Source organism: Myodes glareolus, chromosome 20 (genome assembly GCF_982192425.1).
Source record: "Myodes glareolus chromosome 20, mMyoGla1.1, whole genome shotgun sequence".
NCBI lineage: Eukaryota > Metazoa > Chordata > Mammalia > Rodentia > Cricetidae > Myodes > Myodes glareolus.
The window spans coordinates 22,165,760-22,190,436 of NC_142045.1; the positions used below are offsets into that span (position 1 = coordinate 22,165,760).

A 24,677-nucleotide genomic window follows, 5' to 3' on the forward strand; every position below is an offset into this window, starting at 1 on the left:
AAGCTTGGTGGCCGGGGATGGGGGGGGGAGGGAGGTAGGATAAATAGGGATCAGGGAACAATATATTTCAACTAAGGGAGCCATTTTAGGGTTTACAGGAGACTTGATTATATATGGGATCCCAGGTCCAAGGAGAAATCCCCCAGATTGCTCTCTGGACAGAGGAGAGGGTGCCTGAATCGGCCGTGGCCCATGACCATACTGATGTATATTTTGCTTATCACCATAGATCCTTCCTCTGGCAAAAATATTTCTTAAGCAGGAAACATGATAGCCTCTCATATGAAATAATTTATCATGCCTAATTGGTATTTGTCTTATTGATTCTGAAGTCTTTAAAGAATTTATTTATAAATGTGAGGAGGTGAGAGAGAATATTTCCAAGTCCCAGCTCCCTTCCTCTACTGTGGGTCCTGGGTGAACTCGGTTGTGAGGCTTGCCTTAAACCCAAGCTTTGAAATTATTTTTATTGTTTTTATTGAGCTATATGTTTTTCTCCGCTTTCCTTCCTTCTTCCCCTCTCCCCTTCTTCCCTCTCTCGTGGTTCCCATGCTCCCAATTTACTCAGGAGATCTTGTCTTTTTCTACTTCCCATGTAGATCAGCTAGCTTTGAAATTCTTAATGGACACCTGTGAACCAATGTTTATGAATTCTATTATTCTTATAACGGTATTTTTTCTTACCTAACAGTAGTTTCAAAAACATACTCAATGAAGTCAAGATTCCTCTATTTTGATCAAATTTCCTTGCCCAAATCCCATACTACCCACTTGTTAATCTACCAGAAAAAGACGGGTAGTTTGATCAAGTGAGTTTGAAAAATCAAAGTGAAACCTGGGAGTTTGATTTTTCTTTTGAATCTGATGGGATCCTTCTCTCCTCTCAGAACATTTATCCAATTACTGTAAATTGAAAAGTTGGCAGAAACGATAAAGAGAAGAGTTTCTCCAACATGAGGACAGTCATCGAGTGAACTGGGGCTTAAAGGCTCCATGTGGAGCAACCAATTCGAAGACTACAGCAAGGAAATGAGATGGTTCTGGAACCTGTGGATCAATCACTGAAAATAGATATGTATTCAGGCCTGGGCATCAGCACACAAATATACACAGTCCCCATGCCCACCCCCACACTTCCAGAGTCATGGAACTGGGACAACATTTGCCTGACAACATCCTGCGGTCCCCCATCCCTCCCACCACCTTCTCACCATCCCATGGATGCCAGACTTCTGACTGCTGCCTTGCAGAGGTGGAATAAACTCCATGAGACTGACTCAGCAGCTACTTTTTAGGAAGGTTCCTCCACCTCTCCATTCTCACTCACCATTTGGCTTTGAGGCAGAGAGGAAAGCCCACACCCATGGGCATCAGTGAAAATCATGATGGCAGTCAGCAAATTTTCTCTAATTAAAAATTTGGCATTTTAAATAGCCAGGCTATTCCCTTCTCAGGACTAAAATCTAAAATTTAATACTAGATACTGAAAGTATTTCCATCTGAAACATAACCACAGATCTGGCTCTGCTCATATTTTTTCAACCCACCCTTTCCTCCCACTTTCCCCACATGAACACACACACACACATACACACACACGAGTGCCTTTTATGTAATCAGTTGATAAGATTGATCTCTTCTTTGAATTGCTTTGATTTTAAATCCACCCACTATTTGTGGGAGGTACAGGGAGATGGAGGCAATGTGTGCTTTAAAGATTCAGGAAGTACGAGGCCATGGATGCAATGTGTGTTTTAAAGATGCAGGAGGCACAGGGCCATGGACGTCATGTGTGCCTTAAAGATGCAGAAGGTACAGGGTCATGAATGCAATGTGTGCTTTAGAGAGGCAGGAGGCACAGAGCCATGGATGCAACGTGTGCTTTAAAGATGCTACTCTGAAGCTAGGCAGTGGTGGCGCATGCCTTTAATCCCAGCACTCTGGGAGTGGCAGAGGCAGGTGAATCTCTGTGAGTTCGAGACCAGCCTGGTCTACAAGAGCTAGTTCCAGGACAGGCTCCAAAGCTACAGAAAAACCCTGTCAAAAAAAAACCAAAAAAAAAAAAATGCTACTCTGAGGAGTGCCACAGAGGCATCAGGGATGGGATCTGTGTCTTTTCAATGCAGTTTTGATTTTGCTAAGAGTGCTATGAAATTCAACATATATTCTCTTATTTCAGACCTAAACACTTCAATAGTGGAAGACCAGCTGCCAGGGTATTGGTTACCTAACAGAACCATGGGCTTACACGGCTCACAAGTCCTTGTGGATCCCCTATTACTGATGCCCACCCCACGTCTTGATGTCTTCCTCTACGTTTCCATGGTGTTGCAAGTCTGACCCCCTTTGTGGCCACAAATTCTCTGAGGGGAGAAAGAGGCCATTTCTAAAAGATAGCATTTTGTATGTTTCCAATTATACAATATTCTTAAAAGAATGAAATTACAGATCTGTCACAGACTGGTGACTTCTGAGCACTAGGGTCTGGAGAGCAGATAGTTACAGCTGTAAAGGAACAGTACCAGGAGGCCTTGGGACTGGGGAAACACTCCGACTCTTTACTGTGGTGAACCTGCATAGACACATCCAAATGAACACACGCCTGCCTGGTGAAACCTGAATCAATTCTCTCTTAGAAGACAGTTTTCAAGGTTTGAAACCACGGTAACATTATGTTGCCACTGAAAATGTAATGGGTCATCGAAATTGTCTATACAGTTAAAAATTCCTGCACATCTATAAGTATTTCTAAAAAGTTTAATGGTCAAATGCAGCTAGCTACAAATAGGAAAATTTGAACTCTTCAAAGGGATTTAAAGATTTTTTCTCAGATATGTAATGTTCTTTTTGCAAATAAAACTTTAAAATATTGTAAAGCCTGTATCCAACTGTGTACTAACTGCACTTTTTATGTAACTACACAGCACAAGGTCACACTGTCACGGTTCAAATACATTTTTCTTAATAAAATTAAGGTTATCAATATTTAAATTGTCAAACTAAAACAATAATTTCAGAATAGGAAGAGGGGTTTAATAAACACAAATATGTTGTGCTATATAATCAAAAAAGTTCCAAACCATGTCAAACATTGGTACCTGGGGCATTCTAAAAAGTTCCCTTAAAACGGAACACCCCCTCAAACAAACAGAAAAAAAGTCAGTAAGGAAACCTGGTTTAACTTGTGACAGATTAGCTCTGGGGGATGAAGGGCAGGTGTGTGTAGGAACGTCTACCACCCGGAGATCCTTCATATATGCTTGGAGAGTTCCCACCAAGCTATCAGGCATTGCTAAATGCAGACTAAAAGCAAGGAAAACTAAGACAAAGTAACTTTTGTAATTACCAAACACAAAACAGTCTTAGATACAGACAGCCCCAGAGCAAGCATTAGGAAGAGTCTTGTTCTTCCGCTAACAGTAACATTGGAACAGCAGCATGTTCTTGGAGATTATTTTGTTCATAGTAAGCCCTGAAAAAAATATCCGGTTTGATAGAAGATTCTCACACAGTTGTGGTGAGAATCTAATTACAATGCAAAATTTCAAAGATTTGTACAAACACATTCATTGTTGCTAAGCTCCCAGCTTATGAGCTCTTGACCTATGCTCATTATTCCTAGTCTTAAGAATTGAGATTTAAGACTCACGATCATTATAGAAGCAGAAAGAAGCCTACTTATTCCTCATGGTCATAAACAGGTCCTAAACTGTCAGGGAGCACCAGGGCCTTACAGCAAGGCTGAACCTAAAAGGGTGGGACTGCAAAGTGAGCTGGAGATCTGGCCGGTTCATGCCCCAAGATGACACTCGACATAGGATGCGAGCGGAACTAGCAGCCCCCAAATAGACAGAAACAGCACCCTAGTGCGTAGCCCTACAAGAGCATGTCACAACAGAAAATTTGAGTATCTACTTGCTGGTTTCCTTTTAGGGGTGCCTTTTCCCATCTTGAAGCTAGTTCCTAAGTCTTGTTGGGCTTCTGCGTTTAAGTACTCCGTGCTCGTGGAGAGTAGGTGTGCCATAAATTGTTACTGGCTACATGAATGCTTCTTCACTGCACATAATTTCTGAAGAAAACTATGAACAACCTTCTTGGATTCCTTCTCTCTTCTGCCCCAGGAGTTGGTGGCTAGTCCTCAAAGCTTTAACATGAAAACCATCTTCAAGAGTAAAAATGGCATTCTGATCACAACCAATCACTAACTTACGGTTCTGGTTTCACCAATGACTCTCCAGACAAGCCAGTTATCTTCTCGCTAACACAAAATCATTACAATTTCTTCTTAATAACCACCCCATGTACTCACATTATATTCTAGATGAAACAATGTAACAAAAACATAATTCAGGTAACAAAAATACCCTCACTATTTCGGGGAGATAGTAATTGCCCTACTCCTCCATACCCTAAGAAAGCTTGGCATGCATATGACATTCTCTCATAATCTTTCTCATAAATGTCACTCTGAGTAGAATTTGAAGGAGGGAAGTCTGATTCACACACACAAAACACCTGCCGTAGATGGAGAGGCACTGCATGTGAAGAGGACCGGAAAAGAGGCATTTTATTTAGTTACCACAAACTCAAGAGTGCTGAAGGACCCAGATGATAGCCAGTGAAGGGCTGTGCTCAGCCGCAAGTGAGGAAAGGCATATCCCCAGGAGCACTGCCCACATTGAGCTTCTCGGAGGGTGAGACAGTTACGGTCCAACCTGAGTTCAACTGTGTTCCTAGGAAGACCTTAATGGAGAACTCCCAACTTCAAAAGCCTGGTAGACAGAACCATTCTATGACAAACACCTGCAACACAACACACAGCTTCCTGTGGCCACACAGTACGGGTGTGGCTTTGTAATTTGTGCTTTACAGGAAAACCGTTTATTGTCCTGCCAAATACCGCAGATCACAACTGGGGCCACCTCAACCTGGGGTGCCTTGTTCCTGGACTCTTCTCTGGTGGCATCAGCTTAGTTGCGGGCTCAGCAGCACCCACTGCGCACGGGACTAAGGCTGCATGCGTGTCACTGCAGCTATGCTGAAAATGCCAGAGGGCGAGTGACTGGAGTCACCGTGGGGTCCCATGCCCACTAGACATGCAAGAGAAAACAGAGGGCTCATGAAACGGACCCTTGAGAGGAAAGGACCAAAGTCAGGTGGTTTATATGGTGACTTGTCCTCACCCTATGGTTGTGACTCAGAACTTCGATTATGGGTGACTTCCTCCCATCCCCATTCAGAGGTTTTCTTTCTCACTGACTTGAAAATATCAGAAAAAAACAAGATTTACTTTTGCCATGGAAGGTTTCCCTTAACTCTGCAGATAGACTTTCACCAAGGGCAACTTTTATAGAGAAGTTTAAAATGCTTACTTCACATCGAAAACACAGTCTTCAATATGCAGTATTTTAATTGTACGGAGTTCACCTTATTCAATAATCTGGTCTCTCGCAAATGAGAGAGAGAGAGAGGGAGAGAGAGAGAGAGAGAGAGAGAGAGAGAGAAGTAAACAATGAACAGTGTCCCCTGCAAAGGAGAGTAACCAAGGACTTGGAGGATGTGTCAGGAGCTTCTCTCCTTTGTAGGCTCAGACACTTAGAAGCTGGAAGTGCAGCAGTATTGCAGAACTGACGTCCTGAGGGCTGGCGCAACATCCTCGAATGTTGAGCTGTTTCTACTATGGGAAGATTTCTATCTATGAAAACAATGAATTTCTTATGCTACAGGAAATAGAAACACAAGACATCTACAAGCCTTGAAAACCTGATCCTCTGTATTTCACAACGTTCATGCCTATTTCATCCCGGGCAGTGATTTTGATTTAAATATAGCAGTGCTCACTCTAATGTACCATTGTGTTTCTGCCATGAACCTTCCTTAAAAGCTGTCCTTAGCATGTTCTCTTGGTCTCTCAAAGGTAAGGGTGTAGTGTGGGATGGGAAATTCTCTGATAGGATAAGCACAGAATCTACTGTCTGTGCATCAAGCCGGACACACACTTCTGCTCCTGCCAAACTCTCCTAGCAGAAGAGAGTTTCCAGCTCCCGTGTCTTTACTGCCTGGAATTCATTTGGGTCCTAAGGTGTTCATAACACTTAGAATACACAAAATGGGCCACATTTTAAAAATCGCGCACAGGCTTCCAACCAGCTTGAGGTTTTTTCACCCCTCCCCCCAAAAGTCTAATTTAAAAGCAAACACCTGAGAATTCTAAATTAAGCCAAGCAGCACTGAGTTAAGTCACTTCAAAACCGAAGGACTGCCTGACTGCACCTGCAAAGCCCATGGAAAGCCCCGGCGGAGGGACCTCTCATTCATACCTATATTTCATTCCAGTCTGCTTTGCGGTGGACTCTTTGAGAGAAATGTGATGCTGAGGGGTGAAGGTCCCCAGGCTGCGAGCGATGATAGCGACAGTGCGGAATTTGGCCCGGGCTGCGTTCACCACATTGGGGGCGGTGGAGTTCTGCTTGCTCAGAAGTCGGTCCTCACCATTTCGACTCTTCAAATTGTGCTCTGTGCAGGCTATAGAGACTTGCATTGCTTCCCAAGACCAGCGCAAGGTCCTCTCAGAACCCCACAGCACAGGCGGTCGGCAGAGGGTGAGCAGTTGGGGGACTTCTGCTGTCTTTTAACCCCTCTTGCCCCCCTTCCTGGATGCCTTCAGAGGAGTCCCGGCAGCTGACTTCAGAGCCCACAGAGTCTCAGGAGAGGCTGAGGTTCAGGACAGAGTCCCGGGGACCCAAAGAAGTAAACAGCCAGGCTGGAAGTTGTTTCAGCAGCTGGAGCGCGGATCAGCCTCCCCAATCTTCCCCGTCTGTGAGCTCGGCTGATTAAACAGCCAGATCCATGTGGTCAGGAGGCTGATGCAGAAGCCTAGAGCTGAGCGTTCATGGTGACTGCACACAACCCTGCCTGGAGCCAGTCCGAGGTGCCTGGATGCGGAGGGCTGGCTTCTGGGCGCTGGCTCAAAGCAACACAGGCATACCGCAAGATGCGCCGCCAGCACCCTCTGGATCATAGGCAGGAGGCTCAACTGGAGAGGAGCATCCCAAGAAGCAGCTAACAGCAAGCCGGGCTCCGCGGACCCGAGGTCTCCATCCACTCTGTCAGTCAGCTGCCTCCTTCCCGGATTTTGAAGGATGCGGAGGTGGAGGCGTCTCAGGACCCCTCCCCACTCATCCTCAGGCGAAAGCTGGGGTTCCTGAGCCTGCACTTACTCGGGTTGGCGACGGCATGGAGGAGCTGGAAGGTCCCTTTAAGAAGCGCCTTGCCGTTGTGTGCAGTGGGAAGGAAAGATCACTGTGACCACTCCTTACTAGAACAGGACTGGGAGGGCAGCTCCAAGAGGGGGCTCTGCCTAGATGTCACCAAACCTTGCTGCAGCACAAGAGTAGGAACTGGAGAAAGCTAAGCGGGGTGCTCCTCAGAGGAGCACGCCAGTGATTAACACGTGAATACTGCCTGGCTTGCTGGATTTACAGCTTGGAATTCTGCTCTTAGCCTTGTAAGGGCTCATATCTCCTCTGCGTGCTATTTCTTATGCAGATAAGTTCAAAGTTTCCTGAAAAGCCACGGTGCAGTCTATATGGAGTTAGGTCTGCTAACTTACTGAAAATCTATGTCGAATACCAGAGTAGGGACTTCTGAGATGCTGCAGGGAGCAATGAGTTCTCCACACTGGAGGGGCTGACTGGCTGGCGGTGGGTGCAATGGGGGAGAAGCAGATCAATATCACTTCCCAGAAGGGTCCAGAGGGTAAGGGGAGCCGTATATGCTGCTCTGGCCACAGGGATGGGCATCAAGAAGCCCTATGATCTGAGCCTAAATGAGTCTTGTCTACAAGTCTGTTCCATCCAGATCAGTAACTGTCCAAGAAATGTGTCAGACCAAATTATCAGTTGATCGATAATTTATCTCTCTGCTTGAAGTATGTGAGAAAAAAAAAACCCTCCTGTGGATTTACTTAAACTCTGGCTTCTACAAAGCATTTTTTTTCCTGAATATGAGTCCTAACAGACCTCATTGCCAAGCAAGGAGAAACAGCAAACACTACTTGTGAGGAGCTTCTCTGGACTTTACAACCGAGATCAATACAGAAGGGAAAGTAGGAAGCCCTGTCTCCCTCGGCAAGGAACAGGCAATCTGAGTGGAAAGGACAAAGCATTCCGTCTTCAGAGACTATGTTGGAAATTGCATTCTACAGGTTCACAGTCTGATAGCCAAGCCGAGCCCACCAGAGTGAAGCGGGGACAGATTTCTGGAGTCTGGAGAACATTATATTGATTCATTGCCCATTCCTCAATGGAGTTCCTATTGGTATCTGATTCCGCTGCTGGGACACAAATATGTCAATGTCTGGGGGTTCGGGAGGCACGTGGGAGACTCAGGGAGCCTTCCAAGAGGAATAAGAGTCCCATGTGGCAATGGGTCTGATTTGATTGGCAGGAGTGGGGGAAGCAGTCACCCCTGGACTGGCATGTTCAGGGATGATACACACTCTGCCTGTGTGGACTAAAATATAAGTAAAACAGTTGGTCTGATCATGTATATCCAATCGAATGAAATTATAGAAATAAAATTTTCAAGGAGAGTCTATGCTTGCATTGAGATCCATTCAAGACATTAGTCTTAACATCTTTGAACCTGAAGATGAGATTGAAACCACATTATGGAATTGCATCCTTGACCCTCCACATGTTTTTTCTTTTTTTCTTTCGCTCTTTCCTTTAGAAAATAAATATGTTGATGAATGGGAAGAAATTTTTAGGATGAGTGAGGGTGGAAGGGTTGAATGGGAACCTCTTCTTCACACTCTTTTATGCCAGGCAGGAATACTGGGGTGGAGGGGCATATATGTATTCTTTGGAATAAACAGTGGGCAGAGAGGAAGCAGATCTGAGAAACCTTTATTTTTGCACACTGAGCCAGCTCATCGGAGATGATCAACGTGAATCAGAAAAGCAGTCAAAAATGAGAAGAGGAAGAAGTGGGAGGAATCAAAAGGAACAGCTTTTAGCAAAGGGAAAAAAAAAGCACCAACAAAGCAGCTTGGGACCAATTGAGTGAGGCGATAACCACCAGGCTGGAAGGGTCTGGAACCTGGGCTTCAACTCAGCCCTGGCTGTGAGGGAGGGAGTGTGTGGTGTAGGCAGGAGTTCAGCTGAGAATGCTGACAGTTTTACAGCAATGACTGGGAACTTTGAAGCAAAAAGAGGCCTGGATATATTAATCAATGCGGCACTCAGCTTTGTCGAAGAGCTAGCAGAGAAAGGCCAGAAAGCACAGGCTAGACCAGAACAGGGAAGAGGTTATCTGAATAAGACATAGAAGGCAGAACACCTCCGAGTCACCTCTGGCCCCCACAGGACGGCACAGAGAGTGTGGTCTTCGACAAGCCCTCACTCTATAAATAATTGAGAGGAGCTGAAGAAATAAATGGGAGGGAGAGAGGAATGCAGGGAGATGGGGAGCTGCCATTTTCTGGTAACGCCCTGACCATTCACTCTGAAGGAAAGCCTGTGTATTGAAAAGGCATCCCACGTTCCCTTCTGCTCCTCCCGTGTGTAGTCCAGTGTCCCAGCCTTTGCAACACGCCACCTAGAGAATCAAAGACCCGAGGCCAGGGGATTCTCACAGCACAAGCCTCCTTCTCGTGGTTCACAGGGCCTTTCATCTCTGACAGGCAACCAGCAGCCCCATAGTCTCCCCAGACATCCTTGCTCTTCCTGGCATTAATGGAGCAATCGGTCTCAGGAGCCTGGAAATTAGATAACAGTTGGCTGTAGAGAGCCTGTTCCTAATAAGTTTGCTAACAGGCCATACGCTAATTAAGCTAGGGAAATTAGACTTGGAATGTGTGTCCTCTCGCTGTCACCGAACAGAATTTAGAGGAATGTTCACTATGAGCATTTCAGGCTGTATAGACACATAAGCCTGCATATAGATACATTTACATAGATGTATACAGATACAGATACAAAGTATAGATATAGTTATGGGCTGGATCGCCTCATGCCAAACTTCTTGTGTTGAAACCCTGGCCTCTCCCCAGTGTATCAGAATGTGACTGTATCTGGAGACAGTCTTTAAAGACGTACCTGAATTATAATGAGGCCGTATATGACACATGTCCCTATAATAAGGACCAGGGTCAGACACAAGAAGAAACAGAGCAGAGGATCATCTCCGAGCTCAGGGCAAAGCCCTCAGAAGAGGCCAAGCTTGCTGTCACTTTGATCTCAGCCTTACTGTCTGCAGAACTGAGAGGAAATTAGCTTTTCCTGTGGTAGCTACTCAACTTGTGGTACTTGGTTGTGGCAGGCTGAATTAATACAGGCAGAAATATAATTTATATCTGTAATGTTGTTCATAAGAAACTATTGGAACTTAATAAAGTACAAGCTCCTAAGAGTCATTCCTAGTCATGATGAATGTCCTTACATAGTCTCCACACAGCCCAAGCTGCTGTTATTAATGTTTTATAGAATAGTGAGTTCCAGCTCAGCCTGGGCTACACAGCAAGAGTCTGTCATAAACACCTAAAGATAGACAACAATCTTCAGATCTGTCCTCTAGAAAGGCTGATGAAATGTACTCTGATGCAAGGCTCCAAGCGAAACTCTTTGGTTCCTCTCCATAAAGTCATACAGGGTTCTTTATGTTTGCTGGTGGCTTCTTTGACTAGCATACACTAATTATAAAAATAGTAAGTTTCATCCTGTGTGTGTGTGACATAGTCTGTTAACAGTCACCTCCAAACACCCTCCTCTCACCAATTTCCGAGTCCCCATCCTTTCCCACGTTCATGTTCTATGGTGAGTCTTGACAGGGTCATTTCCTTCGTGTTTAGCGGTCTCCTCAGCTTACATATTTTCCTTTGCTTGCTCATGTTCCCTAAGGCAGCAGTCAGCACCCCCAGAGACATCCTGAAGCTGCAGAGAGCACGGCACCAGTAGACCAAGCACAGTCTTGACATCTCACTGTAACTTAGGAGTAACCTGCAATTCTCTTTTACTTCCTTCCCGCACCGGAAGTGCGGGGGTGGGGCGGGCATCTTTATTTCAAAGACCTCCTCCTATTATGACTGTGTTCTATAGACGCCATGACTACATTTCTAGAGGTTGCCACAGCACGGGGCTAAATTTTCAAACTCTTCAGCTTGGCCACGACTGACTCCTACTGGTTACCTAGCAGCGGAGTTTTGACATCAGCGTCAGCCATATTGGATCTTGGTTATTTAAGACCAGATAACAGGATGTAAAGTTTGCATCTAAGAGCTTTGGTTTTTGTGGTCATCTCGGTGTTCCTGGGAACCCCGGGGACTTGACAACGGGGATATATGAGATGCAGTTAAGCCTGGTGCTTAGTCTTCCTCTGCCTTCTCCCTTTTCTGTGCTGCTGAACCGGCTTCTAACATTCTTGGAACCTTTGTTTCCTCATGGAGACACAGTGATGTGAGAGTGTGGTTCTCCAGAGCGGCTTCCGGCGATGGAGCTGCATTCTCTGGTTCAGAAAGCAGAAGGTAAACACATCCAATATGCCTCTGGCTAGTTAAGATGTAACCGAGGAAGCCTTTTACTGAATGTTTGGTTCTTAACCACTATGTATATTGTTCCTCACCCACCATAAAAGTCCCTTCTCATCAGAAAGACTTCACATACACTCTCTTATGAATACAGTTTAAAAAGAAACCCTATTGCCATTATGAGTACTAGAAATAAATTCAATTTAGAAAGTCTAAATCTCAATATTTTATGAAAAGTATCTCGTGACTGTTTATTCTTATCCTATTGCTGTAAAAATTTTCCAACCACCCAGAAAAAAATTGGTTTATTCAATTTCTTCCCGGCGAAGTCTGAACCAAATATTTTTCACTGGTTCCACTTAGAACTTATGGTTTATATTCCATTGGAAAGCACAGCCAGCAGGAGCCAGGAAACATTTGGTCCCGCAGCCAGGCAAAATTGGAGTTATCCAACACAGAAAAGAATCCGCTAATATCTGAAAGAATTTTAAACATGAATCTGTACAGATGGCAAGCTGCTTCCTGTGCCTCATTTGTGAGTAGAGCTATGTCATTTATCAAGACTATTAAAACCTGGTTAGAGAGTTATTATATTCCCACAATTTCAACCTGCCATTGGAAACCATCATGGTCCCATATGTACAGAGACACAGCCTTTACAATAGTAAATAAAATTCAGACTGAACATAGTGACTTCTAGGTGTCTACCCTTTGACTTTCCTAGAATAACAGACCAACCAAAGAACCCAGCAGGACACGCAGAGGACAAACCCATTTTCACACACCAGACTCTATTCTAGAAATAAAGCGCCATGAACCAAAGGATGGACACGCGTTAGTCCTGGGAAATAAACCCAGGGCTTGAATGTGAGAGACAAGTGTTCTGTTACTGTGCTATTTCCAAGAGGCAGTTAACACTTAAACTATGTCCATGGCCACTGACAACTATTTCCTTAATCCAGAATATTATGAAATAGATGAACCACACATTCTAATTTTTTTTTAAATAAATGTTCACATTGAAAACCTGGTGCGCCAGTAATGCATAGAAACAGCTATAGTGAAATGGCAAATTCACAGTTCAGCTGATTTTGTTCTGCCAGCTTCATAGTAGGCAATTTCTTGTGCTTTTTGGGAAAACAAATGAAAGAAAACTGACTGCTATTCTGCCTGCTTTTATGAATGTTATTTTACTTCCAAATTGTTATCCATTACCATGATTTCTAACATTGCCTTATATTAGCTTCTGACTACTAGAAACATGTGCTGTGTTTTTGGTTAAAAGATTTTCTTGAGAGGCTAACTCACAGAGAAATTGATTTCAAAGACAGAGTTATTATATATAACCAATCCATGATAAAATCAGCTAAATGGCACATTGCTATTTCATGCACTGCAAAGTGATTAATTAATTATGCCATAATGCATATGGTTAACTTTGAATGAATTGAAATGTTTTTAGTCATAGACTCCCTCGCTACAAAAATCACCATTTTATAAACTTAAGATGAAAATATAAAGGAAATAAATTGCTTAGAACACAGTTCTAAAATGTATTCACATTTAGACTTCAAAGTTCTGATCTAAAGCTCTGAGCTGTGAGTACCCACACTTTTCTCCTATCATATTTATATTTCAGAAGCAATGCTGTTTAAAAGCATGCCCGACTTTTGTCTCTCTCAGATGCTGGCACAAACTCTTAACGTTCAGATTTTAATCTCTGAACAACAGTGACCACAGCACCCTAAGAGCTCAGCCAGCAACAAGTCATTTAACAATTTCAAGAAAAAAAAACTACTTCGGAGAATTGTTGAAGTATCATTTTTAAGATTGTATACTATAAACCTTTATCTATGGACAGTTTATAACTGATCGACTGCAGAAGGAGAGAGATGGGGAAAGGGGAGGAAAAGATGTTGAGTTACCTTTATTTTTCTAGGCATTGTGGCAAAAGCTCCCACACCTATCACCTTAGTCCAGAGGAAAGAGGAAACAGGCTATTGTTAATCATTTCAATCTGCTGAAAACTAAGTGTTGCTGGGGAGGGGGCATGGTTTTGTGAGCATTCATAGCCAACGTTGGAGGTAGAGGATTTGCCAGCATGTGTTTGGCTCTAGGTTTGATCCCCAGGTAACACCTATATACATAAATGATAAATATCTCGAGCATATGATGTGTGTTACATCTTTTCAAACCTACAGTGAATAGAGTTCCCAAAGAGCCTCCCACAGAAAGCCATCTTTACAAGATGAGGCTGAAAAAAAAACATTCAACCTCCAAAAAGTTACTGAGACAAAGTCACTTTCAGTTCAAGTTTGTTCTTCCTAGAGCAAGAAAGAAAAGCTATTATTATACACATCTGTCTATCTCATAATAGTAATACATATTTTGTAAAGGGCCTACTGACCTTTTCTTTTTTATTTAATTCATTCTTTGAACCAGAATTCTTATAAACCAAGCATATCCAAGATTATATGGGATCATTTTTCATTTAATTCTGCCCCTTTTAGCAGATGGAGCAAGGCTAATGCAGGTGACCCCTTTAGTCTCTCATCACAGTGAGAATGAAAGTCATCCTGAGTTCACAGTTGCTTAAGCTTTCTCTTTCCTCAGACCTAGTAGGATTGCTACTACAGAACAAGACAGGAAAAAATATTTGTGACCAAACTAGAGAAACAATTAGTTTTCTGTCCTCTTTCCTAACTCGTGTCCATTACTGGATCTGTCTTCCTTCCTTTCCTACTTTCTCTTTTTTTCCCTCCTGCTTTCCCTTTCCTTCCTTCCTTCCTTCCTCCCTCCCTCCCTCAGTCCCTCCCTCCCTCCCTCCCTTTCTCCCTCCTTTCTCTTTCTTTCTTTCTTTCTTTCTTTCTTTCTTTCTTTCTTTCTTTCTTTCTTTCTTTCTTTCTTTCTCTTTTTCTACCTAATCTTTCTTTTCCTTCCTTTCATGTATGGGCATGCTTTGGATATCTCAAAAAATCAAAACCAAACAAACAAATAAAAAAACAAAACAAAACCCATCAACAACAAAAAAAACCTGATAGTGAAATCCAGTATAAATACTAAATCCAATGAGGTGAAATCCAAGTTTAAATTCCAATGTAAAGCTCCATAGCTTCTCAATGGGTATTATAACTATGTCAAAGCTCATTGAGATGTCAAAACTTTAGGTCTGGCTGATTTCACTGTGTAAAGCTTTTTATCTGAAACTTTTTACAGTAAAGTTTTAATTAAAGTAAAAGACAGGAAATACGGGAAAACGTGTTAGTAGGGATTCAAAGTGGAATAGCTGTTAATAAAATGGTATGCAAGTCCCTTAGTGAATCAGTACCTGAAAAACATGTGAGTCATCCAGTCCATTGCTAAATTGATAACCAAAGAATTAATTCAACATTTTAAAGAGCTTTGTGCATGCCCGTAGTCATTGCAGCATTATTGATAAAACCCAAGGTGTGTCAGCAACGCAAGTGCCCATGAATGGATTAAAAAATAAAGAAGCTATGAAACATATGCCTTGGAATATCATCAAGTCTGAAACACTGCTGTTTGCAAAAACATGGGTAAAACCATAGGGCTTTATGCTTGACTAAATAAGCAAGCCACAGAAAGACAAATACCACCCGACCCCACTTCGGTGTGGAATGTAAAATCAGTCAAGCACATAATGCTGCGACAAGAGTAGACTTTATGTGTCCCTACATAAAGGGGAAGCAGATAGGAGGAAGCAGAGGAAATGAAGAAGAAAAAGGCAAAAAAAGAAAGGAAGGAAGGGAGGGAGGGAGGGAAGAAGGGAGGGAGAAAGGAAGGGAGAGAGATTGATATGATAGCTTTGCTAATTAGCATCGACATAGCAATGGTATTGTATATCTTGATATACATATACATATATCAAGATATACAATGTGTGTGTGTATCAAATCAAGTTGTGTACCTTAAACACGTAAACTTTCCATTTACCAATTATACGCACTAAATAGAAGAAAAGGAAGCAAATCACTTACCCAACACTATGCAACTCATTTCCTGCTTAGTTTGAACCCCCACCCAGATACCTCAACTCATGTTGAATGACCTGACACACCATTTGCTTAGTTATATTTTTTAAAATTAATGCTCAATTATGTCATTCTATAAAAACACTTCTACTTTATGGAAAAACCTGTGTTCAACCATATATGGATACTTTCACAATGCATATATACTACTTTTGTAAAGAAAATAAAGTAAAATTTTAAAGTTACTTTTCCATCATAGAATTATGCCAAGTTTTTAACAAGAAATTTTAGAATATATAGATAAATTCTCTTAGAGTTACATAAATCCTAGTCACAAAGCTGAGAAAAAACAGATATAGGAAGAAAGGAGGAATGTCATTTATTCGGTGGACTTGTCCTGGTCAATATTTCTATGTTTAGACTTTTTTATTTTCACACACAGGTTTGTGGTTATTATTAATGTTTCTGTTATTCTTGGACTCGGCTGAGAATCCTTCATGATTTCTTTGTATCAGTTACCCCATGCTATCAGCTTTATTTGTTCTTTTCTTTCCATTTTTCATATATTATCTTTTCTCAAGACAACTATTTATCATCAACAATTACTATTTGCTACTCGGTTGGCAAGCTCTAAGTGCTGATGAGAAAAGGCAGAAGATTCAGCCTCGCTTTATGAGACTCCCTAGCTGGGAATATGCAGGCATGCATGGCCAGCTGCCTAGTGGGCATCAGATCAAACGCCACTGGATATTCTTTAGAGGAAGCGGGGAGACCCACATGGGCTGAGGGATTTAGAGAAACCATAGTGGTACCAGAAAAGCTCTGGGCAATGATAGAGGCAAGGCCAGAGGAGAACCAGCTTCCATGGGAAGATTGAGCATCTTGTTGGAGAATGTGCAGTGTGCTTGGTGTGCTTGGTCTTTGGAAAGAGGACTTCAATAATACAGAATGCAAAATGAAGTCTATACTCCCAACTGACAGTAGAGAACAGCCTGGAATAAAGGGAAGAAAACTAGGGCTCTTCCCTCAGAGCAGGCATGTGACTCTTTCCTCGGGACAGTCATGTGAATACGGAGAAAAGTTCATCAGAGCCTTGGGTGTGGTTGGGAGTGTAAGCTGTATTTTAGGCAAACAAGGCTGGATACCATGTGTAGGTAGGTGGCTTGGGGCAGGAAGGCAGTGGGGGCTGACAGGAGCCAGTCAGCCATGAGGTACAATCTGCTGAAGGGATTAAGATGGTTTCTCATAAGAAGCAGAATGGAGAAAGGACTCACTAGGCATGGTGGTCTGATAAGCAGTTGGATAATATATATAGCAGGAGCCTATTTTGTCAGAAACAAAAATGTTACCAGTTGTTACCCGTGGGTGGCAGGATTATGGGTAAATTTTGCTTCCTTTATTTTGCTCATATATGAATTCCTGCTCTAAGCACATATTACTTCTGTATTATGGAACACAAAAAGTCGTACCCAGAAAACAAAAAATGATGCTAGGAATAATAGCAAGCCAGTGGGCATAAATGTCCTTATGGAAGTGTGATAACTTTTGCTTCATAACATTTAGGCTAAACACCACTAGGCAGATTCAGTTTACTTTTTAACCAACAAGCCTCCTGATGTAGATTATCCAGACTCCAAACCACTGAACTCTGTTAACTAACATGAAAGTGAGATCAGGTAGTATTTGTCTTTCTGTGTCTTGCTCATTTAAGCAAGCATAAAGCCCTCTTGTTTTATCAATGTTCTTGCAAATACAAAATTTTAGACTTGATATTCCATGGTATGTATTCATAGCTTCTTTATTGCTAATTCATTCATGTTCACATGTATAGTATGTATATTTATCACCTTCACTCTATTCTCTACAGTTATTAAAGAAATATAAACAGTGTTTGTGTTCATGGATAAGAAAGAGAGTTGATATTGTCTTTCAGCCAATTTAGATTCCTCTGTTGAGAGTTTTTTGTTTAGGTCTGTACTCTATTTTTTTATTGGATTATTTGTTATTTTGATGACCAATTTCTTGAGTTCTTTGTGTATTTTGGAGATCAGACCTCTGTCTGATTGTGGGGCTGGTGAAGATCTTTTCCCATTCCCATTCTGTAGGCTGTTGTTTTGTCTTGTTGACCATGTCCTTTACTTTACAGAAGCTTTTCAGTTTCAGGAGGTCCCATTTATTAATTGTTTCTCTCAGTGTCTGTGCTCCTGGGGTTATATTTAGGAAGTGCTCTCCTGTGTCAATGCATTCAAGCGTACTTCCCACTTTCTCTTCTGTGAGGTTCACTGTGACTGGCTTTATGTTTAAGTCTTTGATCCATCTGGACTTGAGTTTTGTGATAGATGTAGATCTCTTTTCATTCTTCTACATGTTGAGATAGTTATGCCAGCACCATTTGTTAAATATGTTTTCTTTTTTTCATTTTATATTTTTTGCTTCTTTGTCAAAAATCAGGTATTAGAAGGTGTGTGGATTAATATTTAGGTCTTTGACTCGGTTTCATTGGTCCTCCTGTTTGTTTTTATGCCAATACCAGGCTGTTTTCAGTACTGTAGCTCTGTAGTAGTGTTTGAAGTCAGGGACTGTGATGCCTCCAGAAGTTCTTTTATTATACAGGATTGTTTTGGCTATCCTGGGTTTTTTACTTTTCCATATGAAGTTGAGTACCATTCTTTCAAGGTCTGTGAAGAATTTTGCTGGGAATTGCATTGAATCTGTAGATTGCTTTCGGTAAGATTGTCATTTTTACTATGTTAATTCTACCTACGCAAGAGCATAGGACATCTTTCCACTTTCTGGTGTCTTCTTCAATTTCTTTCTTCAAAGAATTAAAGTTCTTGTTATAAAAGTCTTCACTTGCTTGGTTAGAGTTACTCCAAGATATTGCATTTTATTTGTGGCTATTGTGAAGTGTGATGCTTCTCTGATTTCTTTCTTGGCCCATTTATTGTCTGTGTAAAGGAGGACTACTGATTTTTTTGAGTTAATCTTGTATCCTGCTACATTAATGACAGTGTTTATGAGTTATAGAAGTTCCTTGGTAGAATTTTTGGGATCGCTTATGTAAACTATCATATCATCAGCAAATAATGAGAGTTTGACTTCTGCTTTTCTGATTTCTATCCTCTTGGTCTTCTTTTATTGTCTTATTGCTCTAGCTAGGACCTCAAGAACTATACTGAATAGATATGGAGAGAGTGGGCAACCTTGTCTTGTTCCTGAATTCAGTGGGATCGCTTTGAGTTTCTCTCCATTTAGTTTGATGTTGGCTGTTGGCTTGATGTATATTGCCTTTATTATGTCTAGGTATGTTCCTTGTATCCCTGCTCTCTCCAAGCCCTTTATCATGTTGTATTTTGTCAAAAGCTTTTTCAGCATCTAGATGGTAATTCTCCTTAACCTGAACCAGGAATTCAGCTCAGTAGCTGTGAAGTCCCAACAGACTTCTTTATAAAAATTGACAAGATGGTTCTAAAATTTATATGGCACTAGAACAATAACAACAACACTTAAATGGACAAGCAATTTTGAAATGAATAGTTATTATTAAGAAAACATACCACAAATGCATAGCAATCAAGAAAGTGTGCTCTTGGCAAATAAAAAGGATATACATAAAGGAGAGGAATGGGAGACTGCAAGCCTGTCTTTGCTTCCCTCCCCACTGACTCTCACAATAGTGCCAAGGCCGTTCAACTGAGGATGGAGTCGGTTTTGAAAAAAAGTAAGTGAAAACTCCCCAATGAAATTTATTATTTTACATAATTAATCTAGACTAATACTAAAAACAGAAAATCTGATATTGGGACACCTAGACACACTCATGAATCAGAAGTAAAAACAATAAATAAGTATAACTCAGGTCCTCACCACAAATACCACATAAAAAGAATACACAAATACAAATCATAATCATTGAATGACATTAACCCTAAGAACATTTAGGAGACACTTTGGTAATGCTACAATATCAAAGGCACAATTTATAAACAAAACAAAAAAATGGATTTTCTAAAAGTAGCTGTTTCACCTCAAAACATGTCACTTTATTGCTGGTTGAGGAAGCTTAAAATGATTGCTGTGATGAGGGTCTGCACACACAATGATTAAAGAACACTAAAAAATTAAAAAGATGATACAACTGAACTGAAACAGTGGGTAAAAGATCAAGATGTTTTCATAGAGATTTTACTAAAGAAGATAAATGGCTAATAAGTTCTGAGCGGAGGCTAAGCCTTGACAGTTCCAAGGCCATACAAATGAAACCTGTCATGGGACAGCCCTCCACACTCATAGGAACAATGATCAGAGAAAAATTCCCCAAAGAATCAATCTACAGAGAGATGAGAAGTCTTAGACTGTTTGGCACCCAGGATGACACAGTCACCCTAGAAAACTAGTGGGCAACCTCCTTTATCATGTGACAAACAGGATCACATGTCCAATGAATTTCACTTGTATGTGTGAGAAACACACACATGACTTTTCATAACAGTATTAATTAAAAACCCATCACATTAGAGGTTAGTAAAAAAGGCCTAATTAGGGAATTCTGCTTAACTATAAAAATCAATGGGCTGTTGACACATTTCATATGAATTGTCATTAAACTCTTACTAAAGCAATTAGATAAAACCCTGCACATTATACTAGTCATGCGCGCTGAAATGACACTCCAGTGGTAGGCTGCATATGGAACGGTGGTCCCCTAACATGATAATGGAGATGAAAAATTTATATCGCTTAGTAACATCATAGCTATAATAATTTTGCATCAGGAAATAATGTGTTTGTGGTGATGTTGGTACACACAACTTTCTGCGCTATTAGCCATGTAAAAGAATTGTCCCGGTCTGGGTATCTAGCTCTGTGGTAATACTTGCCTAGCATTGCTGAAGTTCTGGGTCTGATCCCCAGCAAAGTAAAAATGAATAATAACAAGAAAGTATACCATAATGCTGCACAGTGCAGGATTAAAGGAAACAATTATAGCAGCCTACGTCAGAACTACGCTCTACGTTTTAATCATTATTTAGAGTATATTCCTTCTACTTACAAACATTGACTTATAAGAGTGCATGTGTTATGCTGGAGTGGCCTGATAGTCTGAAGTTACCCCATCTACTGATTATAAGGGGCCGTATGCAGAGACGGACCGAACTGTACCTCTTAGATGTGTTCATACACTCTACAGTGACCACACAAAAACTAAACCTCCTAGCTACATCTCTCAGAACATATCTCAAAATCAACTGTCATGGCTATAACTTTATTTTTATGATACGGAAAAAGAAGGAACATTTAGAGAGACAGAAATGAGATTAGTGGATGCCTAGGGCTTGGAACAGAAATAGGGATTAATGAAAAAAAGGGGCACAGTATAGTTTTTTGAGGTTAAGGGAATGCTATAAAATTAAAATGGGATTTATTTATGGTTGCACAATTCCATAAATTTACTAACATCATTGATTTGTACGTTCATTTTAGAAGGATTTTATGGCATATAAATTATGCCTCCATAAAACTGTTAAAAAATCTCTTCAGGAAAACAAAGTATGACTTTGTTGAGGTTTGCTTTTTGCAGCCCACAGAGCAAAGATTGGAAGTCAGAATAAGGATTTACTGTCATAGCAGACAAAGGCAAGGATATGGGAAGTCTCTGAAAGGAGTTTTACAGCAGGATCAGAAAAAAACAATGTGTTTTGTTGTTATAAATATTCTTCAGAAGGACCTGTGTATTTTCCATCATGAAACTGAGCTACTATGAATCTGCACCCTGGCTGGAGGAAATCAAGGGCTTCCAGAAAAGCCCCATAGAGTCATGGTGCTGGATCAGGACTGGTGGACAGGGATGACAAAGCAATGTCTGAGAGTGGTTGCAGAGTCCTCTGTTAGTTGCTCATGGTGTGGAATGAGTTGCAAAGCAGCTGTCTTAGTTGGGATTTCTATTACTGTGAAGAGATGTTATGACTATGGAAACTCATAAAAAAACATTTAATTGAGACTGGCTTATAGTTCAGAGGTTTAATACATTGTCATCATGGTAGGAAGCAAGGTAGCATGCAGGCAGTTATGGTGCTGGAGAAGGAGCTGAGAGTTCTACATCGTGATCCTGCTGCCTTTGGATCATTGCAACAGGAAATGAACTGCCACATTGGGTGTGACTTGAGCATATATGAGACCTCAAAGTCCACCTCCATGTATCATACTTCCCCCAACAAGGTCACACCTACTCCAATAAGGCCACACCTCCTAACAGTGCCACTTCCTAGGAGTCAAGCAAGCATTTCACCACATGAGTCTATGGGGCCATACTTATTCAAACTACTAGTGCAGCCAAGAATCTGTAGAGTCTTGAGGATATGGCAGAAATCACAGAGCTGTGTACTAGGGCAGAGAAGGTCTGCAGCCAAAGTTACTGTTTACGGCAGAATGTCCCCACAAAGTGGACAGACAGCTTTGGAGCTTTTGGAGCATGCGGGCACCAGAGAGGCAAGGAACACTTTATAGGAGAGCATCAGGAAGGGGGCCATGACACAAAAATCAGCTGTGAAGTGGGCTTGAAGCAAATGAATATTGAGAGTGAACCCCAAAAGCTCATGTACTGAAAGTTGGATCTCAAACACAAAGTACTATTCTGGGCAGTGCAGCAAAGTTTATGATGTAGGATGTAGTTGGGGCAAGTAAGTCACTGAGGCCCTGTCCTAGGAGACTGTTGTTTGTCCCTCAGAACCCTGCTTCCTGTCCAACCTGTTCCCACCACCATGATGTTCTGCCTTGGCACAGGCCCCACATCGACACAAATGGAAACCAGAGAGGGAAAACCCTGAAAAGAACTGAAATATACCTTCCTTTAAGTTGTGCCAGCTACTTTTTCACAGAGATTAAAAAGTCTAACACCCAAAGCTCCTGCTTTGGTAACAGGGGAGTTGCTTTTTAACAGTAAGATTGGGGCCAATTACTTCTTCGGGTCTGCGGACTAAAGCAAGATGAGGGCCACTAAAAAAAACAAAACAAAACCCAACAACAACAAAAATCTCTCTCATTTTGCTTTTTGTGCTTTGTGTGAAGCTTGGGGTGTTGTGATCTTTGACCTCAGACTGCCCAGGCTGCCCAATCTACCCTAGTAGACCACTTTTCTGGATCTCTGGGGGCCCCCACTTTATCAGATCAGGAGTCTTTTGGACAAGGTACCAGACAGAACAACTACCTCCTTATCACTGGAGTCTTATAGCTTCCGTTCCCAAGAAACCCCTGGGGAACAAGGAAGTGCTGGTTCCCCCAACCACTAGATCCCAGTGGTGTGCTTGCTGGGTTAAACCCCAGGTGTCTCATTTGTAACTGTGTAAGTGACATTTTAAGATGGGATATCCTTACACACACGCACGCGCACACACACACATGAAGTTTGAGTCGCAGACATTCTCCTTCCTGGTGGTCTCGTGGACTGTCTTTTATGGTCCACACGGACAAGGGCTCTGCCATTCCTCAACTGATATCATCGCTCAGGCCTAGTGTTTTCTCACGCAGCAGCACAACACGTCACTTCCAGCAACAGGGCTGTGAGAGAAGGAAAGAGAGAGAGAGAGGGTATTTGGATCCCTAATGTTTCTGGCTTGAGGCTTTTTCTCTTAACTGTGTGGGAGTAAATTATTAAATGCTACTTTTAGGTAAATGAGAAAATATGTCCCTTCTAGCAAGTGACGGGCTGATTTTAATTTCCCTATAATAATTGTTTTTAATTGCTAACTGTCTTCTGAAACGCAAAAGGTTGTCGTGTGGAGGAGGAAAAACATGCAGGGGTATTGTTCCACAGGGGAGGAACAGGACCAAAGAGAACTGGCAGCTGTCAGGATGGCTGCAGGCTAAGGACTGGGTGGTGATGTGGGCCGCTGTACAGTACATCAGGCCGACTACCTGCTGATTTGGTGAGCCGCTGTCACCGGACACCTTCAAATCACCGCCACGGGTCTAGATACTAAAATCAAACAGGAAATTATGGAGAATTTGCTTCTTTGACTGTTGAGAGGGGCTAGGGACTCAGCCTTCCTCCCCAGCTGGGTCGGAGGTGATTTTTGAAGGGGGTGGTCTGGTTTCACCGCTTTCTATTCCCCAGGCAACAGCAAAGTAATATTTTCTGGCATGGCCTCTGAGGTAAAGTAACGTAGCCTGTAAAGCGAGCAGACCGATTCCTTTCCTGTCATTTTTTAATACCAATTGCCCAGATACACAGAAACTGCGGTGGGCTTTGTTCCAGCAACTGGAGGTGAGGATTAATTAGCAGGTTTTCTCTCTTTTCACTGCTGAACTGACTGTGTGGGTGCCACTCAGCCCCCTCCTTGTGCTCCGGCTGATTGGTGGAGGATTCAGCCCATTAGTTGAAGGGCCTTTCGGCCGCATGGCCTGCCTGTCCGGCACCACTATTTATAGGCTACTTTGTTCCGACAAACCCTTTGATTCGAGCTACTCCATCTGAAATTGTTGGTTTTGAACTGTCCATTATCCCGATGGGTTCTGTGAGCCAGATCTTATTTGCAGTTTGAGGCTGTGAATGTCATGAGGTTGAGTGATTTAATGTGGCACATTAGGGACAAATGCACTACACATGTCACTGTCGTGGAAATGAACTGGGCATAGACTTGAGGCAGGAGATTTGCCGTGGACCAACGATGATCAAAAATTTCAAAGAAAAATGAATGTGACATTCATCCTACCCAGACATGGTACCCATCAGAGTCCTTTTGTCTCCTGAATTGAACTGGACGGGTATTTAAGGTTCCCCATGACTTACCCCCAAAGTTTCTGTTCTGATATATTTCAGTATTAAGCTCTTCCTAACTCAATAAGCTCTTCCTCGCTGCCTGCCAGGTTCGACTTTTGCCCGGCATTCTCTACGCCCGCATCTCTGCCATGCTCTATTCTGAGGTCGATTCCCTTTGTCTTCATGACGCTCCTGTTTCAAGGTGCACAAGGACATCGCTCTTCCATGTAGACTTCTCCAACTCTGCACCAGTCCTAATGAACATCTCCCAGGCACTTCCTCCCTCAGACTCCCCAATTCTCCTGTCGTGTGTTGTGCTGTGGGTGGCTGCCTTTCTACTTTTCTCTCCATCTTTTATCTGCTCAAGGGAAAGGGGGAGTTGTAGTATTTACTTTCCTGT

At 42.1% G+C, this 24,677-nt stretch overlaps 1 protein-coding gene across 3 annotated transcripts in view; it reads right to left on the reverse strand.

The window, feature by feature from the left end:
* Positions 1 to 24,677, reverse strand: part of Kcnab1 (potassium voltage-gated channel subfamily A regulatory beta subunit 1) — a 376,878-nt gene that overhangs the window by 235,603 nt on the left and 116,598 nt on the right. Inside the window, exon 1 of one of the 3 annotated variants that reach the window (XM_048424457.3) lies at positions 6,321 to 7,681. The exons of the other annotated variants lie outside the window; for them this stretch is intronic. Within the exon in view, the coding sequence (XP_048280414.2) occupies positions 6,321 to 6,541 (221 nt within the window). The 5' untranslated portion in view covers positions 6,542 to 7,681. Of the gene's footprint in view, positions 1 to 6,320; positions 7,682 to 24,677 lie in introns of those variants that run through there. 3 annotated transcript variants of the gene reach the window in all.